Source organism: Podarcis melisellensis (assembly GCF_964234715.1).
Source record: "Podarcis melisellensis genome assembly, chromosome: 9".
Classification (NCBI taxonomy): domain Eukaryota; kingdom Metazoa; phylum Chordata; class Lepidosauria; order Squamata; family Lacertidae; genus Podarcis; species Podarcis melisellensis.
The window spans coordinates 52677570-52696665 of NC_138541.1; the positions used below are offsets into that span (position 1 = coordinate 52677570).

A 19096-nucleotide genomic window follows, 5' to 3' on the forward strand; every position below is an offset into this window, starting at 1 on the left:
CGCCGTACTGCAGTAGGAAGAAAGAGGAGGGGCGGAGCTTGTCCCTCCGCGGCTTCCGTAGAAGCGGCCAAACATGGCGGAGTATTCTGCTGTCAGAAGAACCAAGCTGGTTCTGAAGGGGACGAAATCGAAAAGGTGAGGCTCTTCCTGCGGGTCGGGTTTCCCCAGGTACTGGGAAGAGGAGGTGGGATCCTGCCTCCTTTCTTCGAGTCCGGGCCTCGGTTGCCGGGTCCGAAAATCACCATAGTCGTGGTGAAATGCCTCTGAGCGTGTGCAGAGCGGATTCTCTATTCTTTGCTCGTAGTGGAGAGGGGAAGGCGCTCTGCACACGCTCAGAGGCATTTCACCACGACGGGGGTGATTTCGGGCGGGCGCAGTTTCGGCGTCAGGAAATAACGATTTCCCCGAGGGAGCTTTGAACTCCGGCGTCTCTTCCTTGCGGAAAAACCGTGTCGTGCTTTTTAAGGGCGAAAGGGGAGCCCTGCTGTGGAAGCGACCGGTCGAGGCTAAGGGGGGTTGTGCGCTTCCCCTCTTCTGTGCTGCCGCTCTCTATATGCAGAAATTCCGCTTCGCGACTCAGAAGTTCGGGGTTTTATGTAAGTAGCCTGTCTCCTGATTAAGGCGAAAGCTCGCGGTTGCACATTACAGTATTATTACTGTATTATTACTATTATTATTATTATTATTACTATTATTAATTTATTGAATTTATATACTGCCCTATACCTAGGTGTCTCAGGACTGTTCACAGAGTAAAATCAAGAAAAATATATAATAGAAATAAAAACAACAACCCTGTATACACACACACACACACACACACACACTTCTCCCAGAATCTTTTCTCTGATGGGCTGAGGAGGTCCTAGCACTGATGCCATCTTCAGCCCTGGAGTAAAACATGTGCCTTGTCTGAATCAAAATAGTGGTTCACGTTCACTTGCAGCCTTTGTGATAAATGGGGCTTCTCTGGTATGCACATCTTTCCCTAAACGAAAAATGTTTGTTTCTCTTGGTAGTACCTGTTTGGGGATTGCGTATCATACACAAAGCATGCAGTTGATTTTTTCCCCCTACTGTGTCATTTTGCAGTAAGAAGAAAAACAAAGATAAAAAACGGAAAAGAGATGAAGATGCTGAGGATAAACTTGATATTGTTGGTAAGCTCATTTTTCCACAAAGGGGCATGAGGGAGAACACTGATAGTCCTTTGCTGCTCCCTAGTTGTTTTCCTGCTGCCCTGTCCTGAGCTGAGCCATGGCTCGGCTTAGTGCAGTGGTTTTCAACCAGGGTGCTGTGGCACCCCGGGGTGCCTTAAAAGATCAGGGATGCTGCGGGCAACACTGGTCTCTGTTCCTCTTTCCTTCCCTCCCTCCTCTGATGCCCTCTCATGCCTCTGCCTCCCAGTGGCTTACACAGCTGTTTGTTGCAGCAGCCCTGGCTACAAGCTCCCCATACAAATGGTGCCTCTGGGGCTGGCCAGGGAGTGCTGGTTGCTGGGAGCTGAGGCAGCTCAGAGACCAGGAATGGCTGTGGCAGCTGCCCAGAATACTCCCAAGGGATTGGAGAGGAGAGGAGGCTGAGGGAACATTCCACAAGCGAGGGTGTTTGAAAAAGAGTGAAAGGCTGCCAGCTCTGCAGGCAAGGGGTGACGTAACTGGGCTCCTGAGTCCCACAGGGGTGCCGCAGAAATAATGTCAAGGGAGCTGTGTACTCAGAATGGTTGAAAACTTCTGGTTTAGTGTGTTGTCTGAACCCAGTCTTGTGGCTTAACCCTTCCAAACAACCTATGAGCTGTAAAGAATGAGACAAACCTTTGCTACAGCTTGTGGTTTGCTTGGAAAGAGGTAAACTGCAAGCCCTGGTTCAGATGACACACTAAGCCAAACCACAGTTTAGCTCAGCATAGCAGTAAAATAACTGGAGGAGGAGCAAAGCAGCTGTGACCTCCTCTTCAAAGCCCAAACATTTGCAGTAAGCCATGGGTTAGCTTAGCTTTACATGTAAGCTGAGCCTTAGTTGGCTATCAGACTGAGAATTTTGCTTTTAAAAAGCAGCATACTTTATTGTGTATTCATTATTTTTGTGTGCCCCCCTTCCACCAATAGGTCCATGGTGTCATACATAGTTCTTTTATTCTCACAGCAACATTGTAAGGAAGGTTGGCTGAGAGACAGTGACTGGCCCAAAGTTCATAGTAGGCTTCATGGCTGAGTGGGGATTTGAACCTGGGTCTCTCCAATCCTGGTCAAAGTCTCTAGCCACTGCATCATGCTTTCATGCTGACTCTCAGTTGTTCCCTTATAAAAATCGAAAGACATGGACTATTCATTACAAGATATGCTCTAAGCAGCCTCTGATCTTCAGAGAAGCATGAAGGAAGTAGATGGAAGCATCCAGAATGTCATATTTGTACTTATTTGAATTGCCATATCTGTATTGTATTCAACATTCCTAGTGTGATTTTGGTGTCCAAACCATGAGGGCTTGCATTATGATCAAATAAGGAGTCCTGCAGCTTTCTTGTATGCCTGGCCAGAAGCATTTGTTCTTAGTAGCTTTCAAGACTGCAGAACTTGTTTCTTCCCAAACCAAAGATTATAAAAAGATCTTTTCAGCTATTTAATGGTTTCTTGTCACTAACAGTTTTTAAGTTTATTAAGTAAACTGTCATTATGCATTATGCTTGGTTAAGATGGAAAAGCTGCTTTGTTGCTTGGTCTCTTCAAGACATTTCCAGCAAGCAATCGTGAAGAAAACAACAAATGTGTTCTTGTTTCTTTTTTGTTTCCTCTCTTATTAGAAGGGTGGTGGACTGTATCAAATTTTGGTGAAATCACAGGAACCGTAGCGATAGAAATGGGTCTTGGAACCTATATCAGTGCTCTTGACAATGGCCTTTTTACCCTTGGAGCACCACATAAAGGTTGGTATGGGCAAAAGTGGAGGGAAATTTTCTCCCTTCCTATCAAATTTTTGGCATGGGTAAGTAAGCCTCACTTATTTTGATGATTCCGTGTTGCCCTGTGGCACCAACTGTACTATGACCCAGCTTTCCAAATAAGTCCAAAAGAGTTTCCAGACTCTGCACATATTTAACCTTCCCACACATATCTATGTTATTTATTTGTAGTAATGAATTTTTGGTAAATTAGGCTGGCCATATTATTTAGCTGTCAGTTTTGAAAATAGACCAGTGTAGCCTTTATCCTGTACAAATTTGCCTCTTGTGCTCTAGTAGCTGAGTGCAAAATGTTTATCAAAAAGCCAACCTACTGCTATATAAGTAGATTGTTATTTATTTCAGTATGGAAAACAGAGAAGTGTGTGCATTGAGAATGGGAAAACAAAACAACTTGCAGTAGAACCATTAATATTTTTGCCCTTAAATTAGTCACATGCATTCATTTAAATGGGTCTGTTCTGAGTATGGCTAAAATTGGATACAACTCAACGTCCCCAGCGCCTTTGGTATCTTCTCTTGCATCAGCAGTTCATAACAGGATTCTCTGGCCTGTGTGTGTCTAATTGTCTAATTTCTTTTTAATACTTCCAGATGAAGGGCCATACCCTCCTGAACAATTTACTGCTGTCAAGCTTTCAGATTCAAGGTAGTTACTCACCTTGGCTTTATATTAACCATTAAATTAACCAGGCTTTCTTAGGTTACTGGACACAAGAGTGTTTGAAACTGCCTTTCCTTAGATTTACTTTCTAATCCTAGCTTAGAAACAGTGTTTTGCCCCTTTGATAAACTAGATGTGAGACCTAAATAAAGGAATGTGGTAGAGTACATCTTGTGCATGTCCATGGACACATGGATTAAAAATTTCTGACTCAGAGTTGGGTCGTGACACTCCTGCAGTTGCTAAAGCATGCATTTGTGATCTATAGATTACTAGGCAGAATTGTTCTCTACAGAGGAAAATAAAGTTGTTCCAAGGTTCTGTAACTTGCCTAAAGTAAGCTTATTTGTGTTGTTTGTTCTTATTTTGGGTAATTTGTTCTGTTTCTGGTAGAGTTGAGGGTGGGGACAATATACCTATATAGCTACCTGAAATCTTATTCAATACTCCTGGCTTCTGAGATTTCAGTAAGCGCTGCTCTTATGATTACAAACTTTCACCATCCAAGGAGGAGTATCAAACAAAATTAATGGACTATGCTGAAATGGCAAAACTTAATGGAAGAATAAGAAACCAAGAAGAAGAAACTTTTAATAAAAATGGGCAAAATACGTGGACTTTCTGAAAAACTATTGTAAACAATTGAATTCATTAGCAGGATTAACTCAACAAGCAGTTAAGCATATTTGTCAAAGAAATATTAGGGATCAAATAATAATTGGACTTAATTTGAAGATGCAGCAAGAAAATATAACAGAAGAAACCACAGAAGGGAGAGAGTCAAATGGTGTATTTATTGGAAAGTGTGTGTAATTTGCATGATTGTTATAAAACTGAAATTTGGAAAATAAAAGTTATTAAAACAAACAAACTTTCAAAAGATCCTGGAACATAATTTGAAAACCATAGCTCTTGATAATGAACTAATCAATTTCCAATGTCATAACTTGCTTATTTTTTTCTTTTTCTAAGAATTGCATTGAAATCTGGCTATGGTAAATACCTTGGCATTAACTCAGATGGGCTGGTTATTGGACGTTCTGATGCAATAGGTTCAAGGGAGCAGTGGGAGCCAGTGTTTCAAGAGGCAAGTGTCAGCAGTCATTCTTAATACATAATATCTTAATACACAATGCAATGGTTTTAGATTATAGCTGCTTTTATTGATATCAGATGGCAGTGATGCAACATTAACTAAGAGGCCATATCAAAATTTCAGAAGTGGCTGTTTCGTTCTATCATACTGAAATAGTTTTATATCCTTGAAAATAATGTTTAGCTTGGCAAATGCAGCATTGAAACTGATCCACAAATACCAAGTTTGAATTCTGAATTGCATTCTCAAATGCCAATGTTGTAATTGTCATAAAATGACAAGAGGGCTAATTATGAGTTTTAAAATCAACATGCAGAATGAGTCTAAGTGGATTGTTTCAGCGCTATTGAAGTAATATCGGATAAAATTGTGAGACGTTCTTGTAGGAACATAATAATAGTCCTCCTAATTTGTCTTGATTTTATTTTTTCCCTTCAGGGGAAAATGGCACTGTTAGCAGCAAACAGCTGCTTTATCAGCTGTAATGAAGAAGGCGATATTGTAGCCAAAAGTAAAACTGCAGATAACGAGGAAATGATTAAGGTAATTCAAATGGCCTGTATGTGCAGTTCTTATATTTGTCTGTGTGACTGTTTAAGGGAAAAATACAGAAACAGGCGAAACATTTCAATGTGGAACTTCTTCAGTGGCTGTCACAGGCAAAATAATTGTTTAACCCAAGCGTATGTTGCCTGGTCAGATGACTTGGAGCATCCATTTTAACTGGAATGCATCTCTGTTCTGAACTTTCTCTCTTTTTTTTTTACTGGAAGGAAGGAGTCTCACTGATTTTAGCTGAAAGAGTTGGTGGGGAGTCAAACTGGGTTTTAGACTACATTGCTTCAGAAGGTAGATAGGGCTTCAATTTGCATAGCAGAGTGCTCTACCCTGCCCAGGGGAAACTAGACATGTGCTCTAACCTAGCTGCATTCTTACACAGTATACTCCATTTCTTCCTGCTTCCCCAGTAGTCCTTGGAGTATGCATGCCCTGTCTCCCCATATTGACCACTGTTTATAATGTGATATGTCAATATGATATTTCTTCAGTTTGTATATATGTGTAAATGCATTTGCAGAGGCATTACAAGAAGATTTTGTCAGAGCAGCTCCTTTGCATACTGGTGTGTGACTGTTGCATTCAGCGTCCAGTGAAACTGGAAAGCAAATCAGGGGAGAATAATATCAAGAGAGAGAATAGGATCTTTTGGCCTTTGAACTTTTTCAGTTAAACCAACTGTAAAACAGCACTGTCTCTCCCCATACTTCCTTTTAGATCAGGACGTGTGCTGAAAGGGAAGCCAAGCAAAAGGATGACATTCCGGAAGAAGACCAAGGAAATGTTAAGCAATGTGAAATCAATTACGTGTATGTAACAAGGGTTTCTTGGCTATCATTAAAAATAAAACAAAAGCAAGTTGTATTAGAGTGCAAATAACCCCTAGTTTCCTTGATCAAAAACCTTCGATCCCGATCCTTGTGTAAACATGTTAAAAGCTGAAGAAAGTTTATCATCATGAGGATCTGGTGGGTTTTGTTCTAAGGACCAACTTTATTTCACAGGACAAGGAGATGTGCTTTTGTTTTCAGATGCAGGCCTGATACATTGCACCACTTCTCTTTCTGTTTATCCCTAGTATAATCCATAAATGGTACTTTATTATTTTTATGATTTTTTTGGATATTTGTTTTATAACAAATGCAACACCCTTTCTTTCCCCACCCACAATACCTCTTTAATTCCTTAGTGGGGCTTTTAAATGCATGGTATAGGCTTATTAATGTTTGCAAGTGTGATTTGCAACAGCTTGCTGAAGGTTACCCTCAGCCCTAACAGGAATGTGTCCTTCTCCAAGATAGCACAAATTGGAAGGATCTCAAAGCAGACCAATTCACTGCCCTACCCCACCACACCCAATAGTTTTCCAGCTGGCATTCCACATTATGTGGTTCTTGGAGGCAACTGGGCATGCTCTGTCCCCAAGGCACTCTCCTTTACTTTGTATACCTCCTAGATCCCTTGGAGTTCACTGATACCCTGCATTTTTTATTTCTCATTGGGCTTGTTTTGGCTGTAGTCCTATCGACACTCAGCCACTGTATTTCGTACAGGCTGAAGATATTTACCTTCTGCATTTTTCTTTCCAGGAAGAAGTTTCAGAGTTTTCAAGACCGTAAACTAAAAGTAAGCCAAGAAGACAGCAAAGCTCTGAAAAAAGCAAGAAAAGAAGGCACCTTTCACGAGGCACTGTTGGACAGGTACTCTTTCTGTTGCAATGGGATGGCAGTTGTCAGACGTGCTGAGCAGCTATGCTAGCAAACACAACAAACATGCAAACACAGTATTATAAGAGCTGTTTTGCAAAAATGCCCTGTACGCCAAAAATGAGCTTATCAGGAAGTATGGCTTGCTCTCTCTGTGCTGTGTGACTTTTCTACATGAGGTGTTCCTAATTTCCTATAGGGAAGTGTTCGTGTGTGCAGCTGCTGCTACTTCCACTGTGAAGCAATGCAGCAGTTCAACCATTTAACTGGATGCTTGTGTAGACAAGGGCTCAGCTGAATGTAAAGCATTGATATTGGATGGTGGCCACCAGTGATGGAAAAGCTCTGGATTGTTTTGAGCTCTGGCTGCTTCACATGTGCACATCCATCCCTTGATGTTGCAGTTGTCAGATGGTGAGCGTGTGGATATGAACTTGTCCTTAGTCTGCCGTATTCTACAAAATGTACTAATGTATACTGGCAGATTTCATGCAGCTAATACTTACATGCAGCTGCTACTGCAATTGTCACTTATTCAAAGCTCTTCCAAGACAAGGGATTTTAAAAAACATTTTGTTAGGTGCCATTGAGCATTATAACCCACGGTGGCTGATTGCCTTCTTAAAAGTAAACTCTTATAATGAGTAGTGCCTGTGTGTGATGAACTTCAATACTGAAACGTACATTCTCATCGCTGTTTTTATTCTTTGTCCATATCCGGTGTGATCTCGATAACGGCGTTTTCAGACTTAACTGTTAACTGAGCTGTTTAGCACTGTAGAATGTGCTTCAGTCTTTGATTAACTTTAATCATGCTTTCCAACAGTTTACAGGGCAAAGAGATGATAAGCTAACAGGACTATAGCTTCTTATAAATTCTGTGCGAAGGTGTGAGTTGTCCACATCCACTTTTGGCATCACGTACTGATGGCATGCAGCCCCTGGAGAGTTGGCCAAGGGGGAATATGGCCCTTGAGCCAAAATAAATTTGCCACTCCAGCCCTAAATAGAAATTAATAATGAACAACCTCTGGCTTTTAAAAGTGTGCCAGTACTAATTCTACTTTATTGACAGTTGTATTACTTAGATGTACCAATCATTTTACCTTGCCTTCCCCCTACCCCACTTTGTCTTTCAGGAGATCAAAATTGAAAGCTGACAGATACTGCAAATAGTCAGAACAGAAGCTGGCCTTCCGTATATTTTCACTTCCTTTATTCGGTGTGTTAATTCTTTTCTTTTTAATAAAACCTTTGCTGTTGTTGTTAAAGTAGATTTTAATTACCCTGACTTTGTCTCTTCTTTTGGAAGTAAAGTGTTCATATTAAAATGGAGAATAGATCATGCTTTTATATGGTGTCATATTGTCAGCAGGCTAGGGACAAAGGTGAGAGCTGTTTCCTAGTTCTGCTGGATCTCTCAGCGGCATTTGACACCATTGACCATAACATCTTTCTGGACTGTCTAGAGGAGCTGGGGGCACTGTCATGCAGTGGTTCCTCTCCTTCCTCCTGGGCCGTGTCCAGAAACTGGTGTTGGGGGATGAGTGTTCAGACCCATGGGCCCTCACTTGTGGGGTGCCTCAGGGTTCTGTCCTCTCCCCCATGTTTTTTAATATCTATATGAAGTCACTGGGAGAGATTATCAGGGGGTTTGGGCTGGGTGTTCAGCAATATGCAGATGACACCCAGCTCTACCTCTGTTTTAAAGCAGAACCAGTGAAGGCGGTGAATGTCCTGTGTGAGTGCCTGGAGGCAATTGGAGGAAGGATAGCGGCTAACAGATTGAGGTTGAATCCTGACAAGACAGAAGTACTGTTTTGGGGGGACAGGGCAGGCGGGTGTGGGGGGCTCCCTGGTCCTGAATGGGGTAACTGTGCCCCTGAAGGACCAGGTGTGCAGTCTGGGAGTCATTTTGGACTCACAGCTGTCCATGGAGGCGCAGGTTAATTCTGTGTCCAGGGCAGCTGTCTACCAGCTCCATCTGGTACGCAGGCTGAGACCTTACCTGCCCGCGAACTGTCTCATCAGAGTGGTGCATGCTCTGATTATCTCCCGCTTGGACTACTGCAATGCGCTCTACATGGGGCTACCTTTGAAGGTGATCCAGAAACTGCAATTAATCCAGAATGTGGCAGCTTGACTGGGAGTGGCTGCCAGGGCCACATAACACCGGTCCTGAGAGATCTGCATTGGCTCCCAGTACATTTTGGAACAGTTCAAAGTGTTGGTGCTGACCTTTAAAGCCCTAAACGGCCTCAGTCCTGCATACCTGAAGGAGCATCTCCACCCCCATCGTTCAGCCCGGACACTGAGATCCAGCACCAAGGGCCTTCTGGCAGTTCCCTCATTGCAAGAAGTGAGGTTACAGGGAACCAGACAGGGGGCATTCTTGGTAGTGGCGCCCACCCTGTGGAACGCCCTCCCATCAGATGTGAAGGAAATAAACAGCTATCCTATTTTTAAAAGACATATGAAGGCAGCCCTGTTTAGGGAAGTTTTAAATATTTAATGCTATATTGTTTTTAACACTTGATTGGGAGCTGCCCAGAGTGGCTGGGGAGACTCAGCCAGATGGGCGGGATATAAATAAATTATTATTATTATTATTATTATTATTATTATTACTATTACTATTACATGCAAATCTTTACTTAGAAGTTGGGAGTGACGTCACACATTTTGGACCTGTGCAAGTAACCTACAATCAACAAAAAATTACATTGGGTGGAACATGTGAAGTAAACAAGTAAAAGACATGTTTTTGCCTCAATATGAAAGGGAGCCTGGCATTCAAACTTCCCCAAAAAAATATGTTCTAAAACCCTTTAAGGAAATATCGGGGAGGGGTGTTTTCAAAAAAGACATTTGTCAGCAACGTGAAGGGAAATTTATGGCAGCTTGGGGGAATACTTGTCTATACCAGGTTTTACTCAGAAATCAATATATCTCGAATTGCCTTATGCCTACTGCATCTGTTGGCTCAATATATTTAAAATAAATACAGTATTTATCTGAAGATCAAGTGGGCACATACTGCATTGTGCCACCAGAGGGCCCCATACTATTTAGACTGAGTCAGTCCTGGTCAGTCAACATAGGGGGAAAGGTGGGGAAAGCTGGTACATAATACACTGCTGAAAGTTGCATCATTTTTTTAAAAAAGCTCCATGTTTTTGAAACTCCCTGAAAATGGAAAACGATCATAGCAGAGTTAAGAAACTTCTGCTTGTTGGAGGAAGCTTTCTGTTTGTGGAGAGGGTTTTAAAATCGGCATTCATAAGAGGTTACACACATAACACAAGCACAAAATCTAACGTGGGGCAGTCCTCCCTGCCACTTAAAAGTTCTCTCTTTGGCTAGAAGTCCCCTTCGAGACTGAAACTTAGCAGTGTCGTGTAACTGGCTACACAAACACGAAGCTCCACCACCCCTCCACAAGTTGTGCAAAAGTCTCTTTATTCTGCCAAACCAGTTTCAAATGAACATTTAAAACCAAGATGTGTTTCTTGAACAGTAGCGCATTGTGGCACATGGCAAAGTATTTGTGGTGTCAAGGAAATCCAATCTTCCAAGTCAGCCACATGGAAAGACTTATTATTCCATTTCACAGGGAGCAAGGGGGTAAGGATTTGGGTTGGGAAAAGGCTTAAACCCCACCCCACCCCTCAAAATTGGGGCGTGAGTGTAGACCTACCCAGAGTTGCATTTTGCTAGTGAAGTGACTGGCTTTTGTGTTTAAAAGTTAGCATATTGATACGGTTGACATTGGATTATTTCACGAGTATACCATGCAAACTAACACTGTGCTCTACTTTCCCGTCTCAGTTGAGGTTCAGCAGCAAAACCATGCTTTGCCTCATCTGAAAGTAACCGCAAGATATATTTTGCTGCTAAATCTGATGTGGGAGGTGGAATTAAGAGTGGAGATGATGAAGGAGTGCATGAGCAACAGGGTTTGGTTCATTTAGTGCCTAAATGTGATCTAGCATTATTTTTGAACTACTCCATGTGCGACCCATTGCGGGAGGAAGGGCAAATCGGCTACCAGCTCTGGACTGACGACCTGCTTCCTTGCCTGCATGGAGATTCCCAAGAGCGGGGATAGTCCCTGGAGGGGAGGGGCGTGGGCGTGGTCTCTTTCCCAGGGGCGGAGTTATATTGGTCTTTTAAATGCCCATTACGCAAAGCCATAGCTGTCAACGTTTCCCTTATTTTAAGGGAAATTCCCTTATTCCGAATAGGATTCCTCGCAAGAAAAGGGAAGAGTTGACAGCTATGCGCAAAGCCCTCGCGGGATTGATTTCTTCCCCCATCATTATTATTTTAAATTGCATCTCCGGTGAGCGTAATAAAGGCCGTTTTGTGGCCTCGCTGTGCCTCACACGCGAGTTGCAAGCTTGGCGAGAGGTGGCCGGCAAGCTAGGGAGAGAAGAGGCGGCCGCAGAGACGAAGACCATGTGGGGGATCTCCTGATTCGTAAGGGAAACCCCCCCCCTCGAACTTGGGCCATTTGATTTAGCGGAGGGAGACAGGCACAAACACGCGCGCTCCTTCTGCTAGGATTTCCCCCCTTGGCTTCCAGCAGAGACCCAGCGGGATCGTTTCCCTCGGCTCCTCGAGTTCAGACCCGGAGGACCGAGAGGGCAGGGCCGAGGAGGGAGGTGGGGTTCTCGGCGTTGCTACAACCAAAAGGCTCCCTTCGCGCAGCCGCCGCGTCCCTGGCACCCGAGCAAAGCAAACGTCAGTTTGTTTAACAATCGCCGAGTATAAAATGCTCCAATCATAGAGGAGACTCGCGGAGGGGGGAAATAAGGCTGAGGTCAGCGCAAAGCCAACAAGCAGCAGCGGATCTCCCTTCGCCGATCTTCCCACCTTTGATACTCTAGGGCAGCTAAAAAGAAAATACCCGGGAAGCAGGCACATCGATGCTAGCTGTTTTGTAGGAAGGGAAGCCTCTTTCCCCAAAACTTCTAGATCCATCCTCCATTCACCCCTGATCTCTCTCACCTTTGAAAGGGAGCCATGGCTGATAGCCTGAGAAGACTGATCAACAACGAGACCTGCAGGATTTTACAGGAGAAGCTGGAGAACTGGTATAAAGATTATCACGTGAGTGTGCGCGAACGCGTGTTTTGGAAATCGGCGCGCTGACTAATAACGATGGGGAGGCAGCTAGATGCATTTGCGATGTTGTCCCCTTTGAATCTGTACCTGGCAAAATATTAACTCATCTTTCCACCCACCCACCCGACCCTTGCTAAAACCGGAGCTGGCGAGGTGGAAACTGCAGGAAACGGCGAGATCGTTTCAGAAACTAACCTTAACTACAATGATATGGACATCTTTAGGGAAGATGGAGACGCTTAACATTGCAACCAAGCGCAGCTTTGTGAGTTTGAGCTTGTTGCGCGGAGAGGTCGCTTTATGGCGGGAGATTAGGGCTGAGCTGGCGGTGTGTTGGAAACCTCCAGCCATTTCCCGGGAAAGTAGTAACTAAGGACGCCGGTTTTCAGCGCCAAGCAGACACTGTTGTGGTTGCCATGGTTATAGAACGCCACGATACTCTGCCCGGGAAACGTAGTAAGAACAGCAATGATTTGCAGCGAGGGATTGCTCAAGTCTCTTTCCCTCCTCCTCCTCCCCTTCTACTGAGCTGTGATTGAGTTTTTTGATTCGGTTACACTTAACCACAGCTCCCCCTCACCCGAACATGTTATTTTCCCTTTATACATTTAACACCCTTAACTGTTTGTTTTAAGATTGGAACTACGATACTTCTCTACATTTAATTTTTAATCCTCCTATTACCTCCAAGCAGCTCAGGCCAGCGTAAATGGCGATTCCCATTTTATCCTCACAACAGCCCTGTGAGATAGGTCAAACTGAGGAACTGCAACTTCCCATGGTCACCCAGTGGATTTAATAGCTGAGATTTGAACCCTGATCTTCCCAGGTGAAGACTGGAACTAAATGATAATGGTACACATGCAGCTGTTGCCAAAAACAGCAGCCCAGTACTGGTTCTCCCTATAACTTCAACTTAACCTGACGTCACCATGGTGCATTTCTGTACTTTCTCACCAGTGGAAACCAATTAATAACACCTTCCAGCCTACATTCCTCTACTGGCTCTCTCTCCTCCAACTTCTGTGTCCACATTTTGTGTTCCAGAGTGGTGGCTTTTGGACGCATGATGTGTCCAGCACAGTGTTTGACTTTATATGAGTTGGATCTGACAGGAGTTTCGGGGATGGTTTGCCAATGCGTGTATGCCACCTGATTACCATGGCTGGCAGACAGCAGAATGTGTGAACTGGTTCAAGTGAAAAAGCATGGTGCTATATGATATATTTCAATTCTGTTTCTGGTGATGTACCCATGGCAGTCTGTTTACACATGCAAATTATCACCTGATGCTGTAAGTCATGAAGGAACTAGCATGCGTGTTCGAATAATGCCTGGCATAAGATCGTATGCTTTCCAAAAGCTATCTATAAATGCAAAATGTGGCACCTGGTAAGATCTTCAACCAAAACACAAGCATGCCTGGCAGTAGGACTTTTTATATTGTACTGCACAGTAGTTAGAAAAATTAAATGTAAGCATATAATAACGGAAAAATAAAATTTGAACTATGAACAGCTTCCTCTGCTAAGGATCTGTGTGGCATATTAAATAAGTGTACATTCAGACCAGTTTTTTCCCCTTCCACTGTGGTCTCTTCAAACTGTAACCCCTGAGCTGTGGTGGCTAATGCTATTATTCCTTGAGTTCTCATGCAAGACATGGTAGTTCAGTAAAGGAGTAAAAAACCTTCCCATGATTTGTCTGGACAGAAGTGTGTTCAGAGTTTTTTTTTAAAAAAAAAAATTGGCTGCAACAGACAGCTCTGAACTTGATTTTTATTCTTGAGAGAAGTCACACGAGAAGTAAAGTGAGCATGACATTGTTAGGCATGGACATTTGCAGAGGTAAAGCATGTTGGTATAGATCTGTAGGCACATAGCAAAGGTGCTAAGAATTCTCTGTTACAGAAAAAGGTTTCTGTGCTGTCCTGAGTGCCACATCCAGATCTAAACCAAATGTGATCTTCACTGTGATTGACAATCAAACAGGAATAGTGCGTGGAAATACTGGGGATGTGGTGGGGAGCATAGCTGTCAACTTTTCCCTTTCTTAAGGGAAATTCCCTTATCCCGAATAGGATTCCTCACAAGAAAAGGGGAAAGTTGACAGCTATGGTGGGGAGCGACAACCCATCTGTGTGCAGAGTCAAAGATGACTTTGAATTCCATTTTATAAGTACAAGCCGTGTGTCACTAGTTTCTTTCTTGATTCTATGGTTAGAGATCTCTAGATCATGGAACTACAGTTCCCAGGGTAATGCTGCTCAGCTGGTATTATAGATATGCCCCATATAATTTCCTTTGTAAAGCAATAGGTAAAGGTAAAGGGACCCCTGACCATTAGGTCCAGTCGCGACCGACTCTGGGGTTGCAGCGCTCATCTCACTTTATTGGATTCCAGTGATAGACTGTGGCCACAGATATGATACATTCTGGAGGTTACTTCTTTGTTCTAATTGATATGCCTATGTAAGCTCTTTACTTTCTGCTGTGGGATTTAATATTCCATGACATTTTGGCCTCTGATCCATTGGTTAGTATGCAATATTATTATCTTGTTGGTTATAGGGAATGCGATGCATTATAGCTTTTATTGAACTTAGTTCCGTTGGTGGAAGGAATACTGAAGGTGCAATATATTGGCAGAATTGGAGTAACCAAAGTAATTCTAATTTTCAGATTAACTCATGTGATCAGAATCTGACCCGATGCTGTGAAATCATGGAACTGAACTCCATGATTCAGGGGCAGCTCTTCACAATCCTGAACAAAACAAGCCAAGAAGGTGAGGTTGTTCCAAGCTCTGCATGTCTGATTTATGTGCATATATTTACTACAGGTGATGGTTAGCTTGTGCCCAGATATTTAAAACATTTTATCAATATTTATTGCCCTTCCTTTCTCTTTCGCTCATTGACCCAGGTGGACATTATGCTGGTGTGGATACAATAAAGTCTCGTCTGTTGCCGTGGCTGGGCACTTGTTTTTCTAGCCACACTTGCGGAAGCTCTTCTCACTTGCAGGTACAATAAACTTGTAATTTCCCCCTTTTTTTCTAGAATGGGTAAACCATAAGATAGAAAGGCTTTGATTCCAGTCTTGCGCTTATCTCTTTCTTTCCTTGAGAAGAGATGCAGACAGGGGCTGAGTTGATGTTCATGTTTCAAATGGAGGATTATGTTTTAGAGATATACTGTATATCCAGATTTATTGTGATAAACGCCACATTCAAGGCAGATATGATGTTGTGTTACAATAGGTTGGATGCAGAGATGCACCCATAGGAAGGTGGAAGGTGACTTTCCTGTAATGTCTTATTGTTACTTTTCTAATCTATAGCTGCTCTGTGGAAATCTTCCATAGTTGAGAACTGTGGCTGTTTTATATTTTTGTATAATGGAAATATTTATACCCCACTCATCTGGCTGGGTTTCCCTAGCCACTCTGGTCAGCTCCCAACAGAATAAAAAAGTGATAAAATATCAAACATTAAAAACTCCCCTAAACAGGGCTGCCTTCAGATGTCTTCTAAAAGCCCAGGTAATTGTTGATTTCCTTGACATCTGAAGGGAGGGCGTTCCACAGGCGGGCGCCACTACCGAGAAGGCCCTCTGCCTGGTTCCCTGCAACTTCACTTCTTGCAGTGAGGGAACCACCAGAAGGCCCTCGGAGCTGGACCTCAGTGTCCGGGCTGAACGAAATTTCTTATTGGTGAGGGGCTTATCTCCACATTCAAGTAGACTTTGCTGTATAACAAACGTTGTTGGTAGAAGCTAATTTCTCCCAAGGCTTGCGTTTCCTTTTACTGAATAAAATGCAAGCACTTTATTTAAAATCAGTTTAAGATATATGGAAGATATATCACAATATTTCTGAAACATTAACAGAACTCCCTGCCCCCTGCCCCCGGACATGCATTCATTTCTAGCTTTTACACACTGTATTTCTACTTCACTGTAGGAATCACGTGAAAAAGACAGATGGATGAGGGAATTGGCCTGCAACCGGGACCAGGAAATACATCAGCTGGAGAAAGAGCTGAACAGCACTCGTTTACAGCTCAGTTTTGTACAACAAGAGTAGGACAATTAACTATTTTCCATTCATACATTTTTCGTGCACTAAGGTGTCGAACTATAAGGATAAGTAGAATTGCAGTTTTGTGGCTGTAGTGAAAGCCTTTTAAGCCACCACATGGTGGTGAAAAGCTGCTGCTGCTGCTGCTGCTGCTAATAAGAATAAGAATAATAAGAATAATAATAATTCCACAATGACATTTCCAACCCACCTTTTCCTAACTGGACTTTGATAATTGCATCTTTATCTAAGTACAGTAGTACCTTGGTTCATGAACGCCTTGCGACTTGAACATTTTGGCTCCCAAACGCCGCAAACCTGGAAGTGAGCATTCTGGTTTGCAAACGTTCTTTGAAACCTGAACATCTGATGGAGCTTCTGTGGCTTCCGATTGGCTGCAGGAGCTTCCTGCAGCCATCAGAAGTCGCGCCTTGGTTTCCAAACATTTTGGAAGTTGAATGGACTTCCAGAACAGATTCTGTTCGACTTCTGAGGTACCACTGTAATGGCTGTGATGATTCCACAGATGTAGAATAGAAGCATGCCTGTAAACTGCTTATGTGGGTGGGCCACATGAACTTATAAAGCATACTGGACCCCCCCAACAGTTCACATTTATAGAATAAATCAACTGCTCCAGTCCCCTTCTGTCAATGCAGCTCAGAAGGTTGTTTCTGGGTCCAGGATCAGTTGGTGGACAGGTTCCTGTTTTTGGCGCAGAAGTTTCCCAGAGGAAAGGGTACCGGTACTTCTTTATTTTTTGTACTTCCAGTTACAAGCTATAATGTTGACTCAAGAGCTTGAATAGGATTGTGTGAGCATGCCTTAGATCAAAAGACATACGACCAAGTCTTTTACTTCATAATATACCAGTAATGTGCTCTTCGGTGACATTTTAGCTAATCTCAGGTGAATAACACAATATATATACGTTTATAGCATTCTTTTTTAAAAGCTGAATGGAATTCGCTTCTTTCACAACACTGGAAATGAGTCCCCTAAAGCTTATTTTCACTGTTGCAGCCCGTCAGTTTCTGAAAGTTCATCTATATAGACAGCTTTTCAGTGTAATCTATTGACACACATTCAGAATGAACTTCAATATAGGGAGTGAAATTGCAGTTGCTTTTAGATGTGTAATCTGTTTCTTGATAGTGTGACGTGTTCAGATCAATTACTTCAACAACCTTTGTTGTATCTCTGTCCTTTCACCTTTGTTCTAATAATCATGCACGGTGCTTTTTTTCTTAAAAAAATGTTTAGGGGTACCCTCGTTTTCCTACTCATATTGAAATACTGCCCCTCCATGAGGTCAAACTTAGATTCAGAAAATGTTTAGGGATATGCATCCCCCTGGGAAAAAGCACTGATCACACACAAAACAACAACAATGGTTTATCATGGCTGTGTGAAAGAATTGGTTCCCTTTCTCTGTACAGCCTGTGTATGAAAGAAGACATGAGGAATTGATACAGAGATAATCTATTGAATTGGGATTTGAGGAGGGAGTGTGCATATGATTGTTTTTGTGTGTGTGTGGACAGCACAATGAATAAGCAGTGTTGTTAGATGGTGTTTGCCAATCTGGGAGAAGATTTAACGATCAATTCATATCCTAGGATGAATCCAGAGCCTATGCTTTGTTCTGTATAGATGGTCAAATGTTCACTTTCCAGCCATGTCCAGTTAAAGGATCTCAGGGATCAAACCTGGGGAAGATCGCTCCTGGAGTCAATGGGCCAATGGCGTAAGACAGGTTCAAATGCTGGTTTTTGAGAGACGTGACCTGAAATACATGCTTGCAGCAGGTGTACAAATTTTGCTTTTGTAAGCAAAATTCGTGTAAGTAGGCCTATAAAGGATTTGGCTTTCGCAGTTTATGTTTGGCTACCCCATCTGTCTATGCCATTCATAAATGCTTGTATATATTTTGAACTTTGAAATAGGGTACTAGACATAAAAAATTGCCCTGAGTTTGGAATTGGTGTTTGTTGATGTTTACTGCTGTGGTTGTTATAGCTGATGTGCTTATGTGTTGACGGACTGGCTCTGCAGTGTACTTGTTTTACCAAATGCAAATACTCTTCTAAGATTTTATTTCCTGTTTCGTTGAATGTGTTAGCAGAATTTGTGCCATTTGTATTAAAGGCGTATCTCTGGGTGTTGATTTCTCTTGCAGTTTAGCAGAAGCCCAGGTGGCTCTTGAAGACACAAAGGCCAAATCCGCCACCACTCTTTTGGCAGCAGAGGATGAAATTGTTCAGCTAAAAGCAGAGTAAGGAAAACACAGTGGCTGGCAAAGTTGGTTTTGGATTATCTTTGTGTGGTTGGTCATATAGGTTACATTTGTAACATCACAGTGCTGTGAAATGAACATGGCTTGTTGTTGCATCTGAACAAGGGATAAGCCACAGTTTATTTAAACAAGCCAACTTCATAACCCAAGATTTGAAGCTGGCTTGTTTTGAAACTTACTGTAGTTAGCAATAAACAGCAACCCTGTGTTTGGATAAGCCAAATTCAAAGGAAATTGAAGAGTGGGGGAGGGGAGGCTTCCAAATTCTTCCTCCTGGCTGTGCAGGAGAGAGACCATCTGAGCCCAGGGCTCACTCAGGCTTGTTGCGACTTGTGCATGTTGTGCTCAATCATGGTTTAGCGGGATGTACAAACACAGCCATTGTGTAATGTTGATTCCCTCTGCCCCAGTTTCTGTTGCTCTCGGCCAGGGTTTCCCAAACTGGGGTCTCCAGCTGCTTTTGACTACAACTCCCATCATCCCTAGCTAGCAGGACCAGTGGTCAAGGGTGATGGGAATTGTAGTCCAAAAACAACAGAAGACCCAAGTATGGGAAACCCTGCTCTAGGCAGTTACTAATGAATCTTCCTCCCAGTATCAATCTCTGA

At 42.8% G+C, this 19096-nt stretch overlaps 2 protein-coding genes and 1 long non-coding RNA gene across 5 annotated transcripts in view; 2 read left to right on the forward strand and 1 right to left on the reverse strand.

Moving 5' to 3' along the window:
• On the forward strand, window positions 1-8268 carry FRG1 (FSHD region gene 1). 2 transcript variants are annotated; one of them, XM_081926555.1, is made up of 9 exons: window positions 2-135; window positions 1093-1160; window positions 2804-2926; window positions 3557-3611; window positions 4599-4713; window positions 5161-5265; window positions 5998-6089; window positions 6870-6980; window positions 8126-8268. In XM_081926555.1, the coding sequence occupies exons 1-9, from the start codon at window positions 74-76 to the stop codon at window positions 8160-8162; spliced, it is 768 nt and encodes a 255-aa protein (XP_081782681.1). In that variant the 5' UTR covers window positions 2-73; the 3' UTR covers window positions 8163-8268. The 2 variants fall into 2 exon arrangements, with proteins under 2 accessions (XP_081782680.1, XP_081782681.1); XM_081926554.1 differs by lacking the exon at window positions 8126-8268 and having other exon boundaries at window positions 1-135; window positions 6870-7053.
• Window positions 7780-12462, reverse strand: LOC309378441. The gene is made up of 2 exons (XR_014172076.1): window positions 12309-12462; window positions 7780-7988 (listed from the first exon to the last, which is right to left on the reverse strand). It is a non-coding gene; the product is annotated as an uncharacterized lncRNA (long non-coding RNA).
• Window positions 11348-19096, forward strand: part of SPATA18 (spermatogenesis associated 18) — a 20646-nt gene continuing 12897 nt past the window's right edge. The window contains exons 1-6 of one of the 2 annotated variants that reach the window (XM_081926546.1): window positions 11348-11465; window positions 12006-12098; window positions 14795-14900; window positions 15038-15138; window positions 16076-16194; window positions 18372-18467. In XM_081926546.1, the coding sequence (XP_081782672.1) occupies window positions 12012-12098; window positions 14795-14900; window positions 15038-15138; window positions 16076-16194; window positions 18372-18467 (509 nt within the window). In that variant the 5' untranslated portion in view covers window positions 11348-11465; window positions 12006-12011. The remainder of the gene's footprint in view (window positions 11466-12005; window positions 12099-14794; window positions 14901-15037; window positions 15139-16075; window positions 16195-18371; window positions 18468-19096) is intronic. The other variant, XM_081926547.1, reaches the window with a different exon arrangement.